At 51.2% G+C, this 2,500-nt stretch overlaps 1 protein-coding gene across 2 annotated transcripts in view; it reads left to right on the forward strand.

Moving 5' to 3' along the window:
* LOC311339124 (histone deacetylase 7-like) overlaps positions 1-2,500 on the forward strand; it is a 31,507-nt gene that overhangs the window by 27,921 nt on the left and 1,086 nt on the right. For both annotated transcript variants that reach the window (XM_084464487.1, XM_084464486.1), the window contains exons 16-17: positions 652-759; positions 1,903-1,958. In XM_084464487.1, the coding sequence (XP_084320613.1) occupies positions 652-759; positions 1,903-1,958 (164 nt within the window). The remainder of the gene's footprint in view (positions 1-651; positions 760-1,902; positions 1,959-2,500) is intronic.

The raw sequence follows: 2,500 nt of genomic DNA on the forward strand, positions 1-2,500 counted from the left end.
TCTGACTCCTACTCAACTCCTAGTTGAGTTCTCATCGTCTCACTCACTCATGTGGACTCCTAGTTGAGTGCTCATCGTCTCATTCACTCATGTGGACTCCTAGTTGAGTTCTCATCGTCTCACTCACTCATGTGGACTCCTAGTTGAGTTCTCATCGTCTCATTCACTCATGTGGACTCCTAGTTGAGTTCTCATCGTCTCATTCACTCATGTGGACTCCTAGTTGAGTTCTCATCGTCTCATTCACTCATGTGGACTCCTAGTTGAGTTCTCATCGTCTCATTCACTTATGTGGACTCCTAGTTGAGTTCTCATCGTCTCATTCACTCATGTGGACTCCTAGTTGAGTTCTCATCGTCTCATTCACTCATGTGGACTCCTAGTTGAGTTCTCATCGTCTCATTCACTCATGTGGACTCCTAGTTGAGTTCTCATCGTCTCATTCACTCATGTGGACTCCTAGTTGAGTTCTCATCGTCTCATTCACTCATGTGGACTCCTAGTTGAGTTCTCATCGTCTCATTCACTCATGTGGACTCCTAGTTGAGTTCTCATCGTCTCACTCACTCATGTGGACTCCTAGTTGAGTTCTCATGTGCAGCTCCGTGTCTGATCGTCGTGTCTTTTGTTCTTCTTCTTGGGACCCGACAGACGGACAACGACACCATCTGGAACGAGATGCACACGGCCACGGCGTCCCGGCTGGCGGCGGGCTGCGTGACGGACCTGGCCCTGAAGGTGGCCCAGGGCGAGCTGAAGGTCAGACACACGCCCGCCCCGCCCCCGGCCTCACCAGGAGGCTGTGAGGAGGGGGACCCCCTGGAGGGACGCTGTCCTCTGGTGGGTCTGTGACCCCCTGGAGGGACGCTGTCCTCTGGTGGGTCTCAGCAGGAGGCTGTGACCCCTGGAGGGACGCTGTCCTCTGGTGGTTCTGTGACCCCCTGGAGGGACGCTGTCCTCTGGTGGGTCTGTGACCCCCTGGAGGGACGCTGTCCTCTGGTGGGTCTGTGACCCCCTGGAGGGACGCTGTCCTCTGGTGGGTCTGTGACCCCCTGGAGGGACGCTGTCCTCTGGTGGGTCTCAGCAGGAGGCTGTGACCCCTGGAGGGACGCTGTCCTCTGGTCGTCTCAGCAGGAGGCTGTGAGGGGGACCCCCTGGAGGGACGCTGTCCTCTGGTCGTCTCAGCAGGAGGCTGTGAGGGGGACCCCCTGGAGGGACGCTGTCCTCTGGTGGGTCTCAGCAGGAGGCTGTGAGGGGGACCCTCTGGACGGACGCTGTCCTCTGGTCGTCTCAGCAGGAGGCTGTGAGGGGGACCCTCTGGACGGACGCTGTCCTGTGTGTCTTTATTGTGTTTAATACCACCGCGTTGTGGCGTGCGGCGCCGGGCGTTACGTTCCGATGGGTCGATAACATTCTAATGCTGCGCGTTGTTTTTCATAACAGGACACCCGCTGCCTTCTCCGCAGTTCAAAATCGATGTGCTGCAAATCAAACATTTACAACAACGGTCAAATACAAAAACTATCGACCAGATGTTTCCTCGACTACGCAAAAAACAATAGGCTCAAAGCACCGCGGAAGAATGGTTTAAATTCCGGCGATTTAAGTTGCTCAAACGATTTAAGTTGCTGAAAAGCCGATTGCGTTATAGATGAAAGTAACTAATACCTCATCATTTTGGGTTGCTAAAGCATCAGCGGAAATAAACCAATTATTCCGTAATTATTCAGTTGTTAGGTCTATTATGATCAGTGCTAATATACCGATATGGTATATCGACCCCTGGGGGCCGGATAGTGGGGCGGACTATAAAAGGTACTGGGGTCGATCCCCGATGTCCGATATATCTGTAGGCCGTGAGTAAGATGCCCTAACCAGCACCTGGTGTGGATTTTTTTTTAGAATGGCTTTGCTGTTGTGCGGCCCCCAGGTCACCATGCAACTCACTCTGCACCAATGTAAGTATAACACACACACACACACACACACACACACACACACACACACACACACACACACACAGTCAGCGTTTTGTGAGAGTAAGTCTGACTGCTTTCATGTGTTTGTGCATCTGGCTTATGTGTGTATGTACATGTGTGTGTATGTATGTGTTGTGTGTTTGTGGACGTACAGTATATTTGTGTGTGCGTGTGTGTGTGTGTGTGTGTGTGTGTGTGTGTGCTCAGCAGTGTTTGTCATTAGATATTTATGGACCAATAATGCAATCTCTTGATTAGGGGGGCGGGGGGTTTGACAGTTGCATGATAAATATCCACACACATACTCACACATACACACACACACACACACACACACACACACACACACAGACACACACACACACAGACACACACACACACACACACACACACACACACACACACACACACACACACACACACACACACACACACAACCATCATGTTTTATGACCATTGCTGACTCGGATGATTTCAACATCTTCTTCTGTTTTTTTTGTTTTGTTTTGTTCTATCAAACA

The sequence above is a fragment of the Micromesistius poutassou genome (assembly GCF_964030765.1).
Source record: "Micromesistius poutassou genome assembly, chromosome: 2".
Lineage (NCBI taxonomy): Eukaryota > Metazoa > Chordata > Actinopteri > Gadiformes > Gadidae > Micromesistius > Micromesistius poutassou.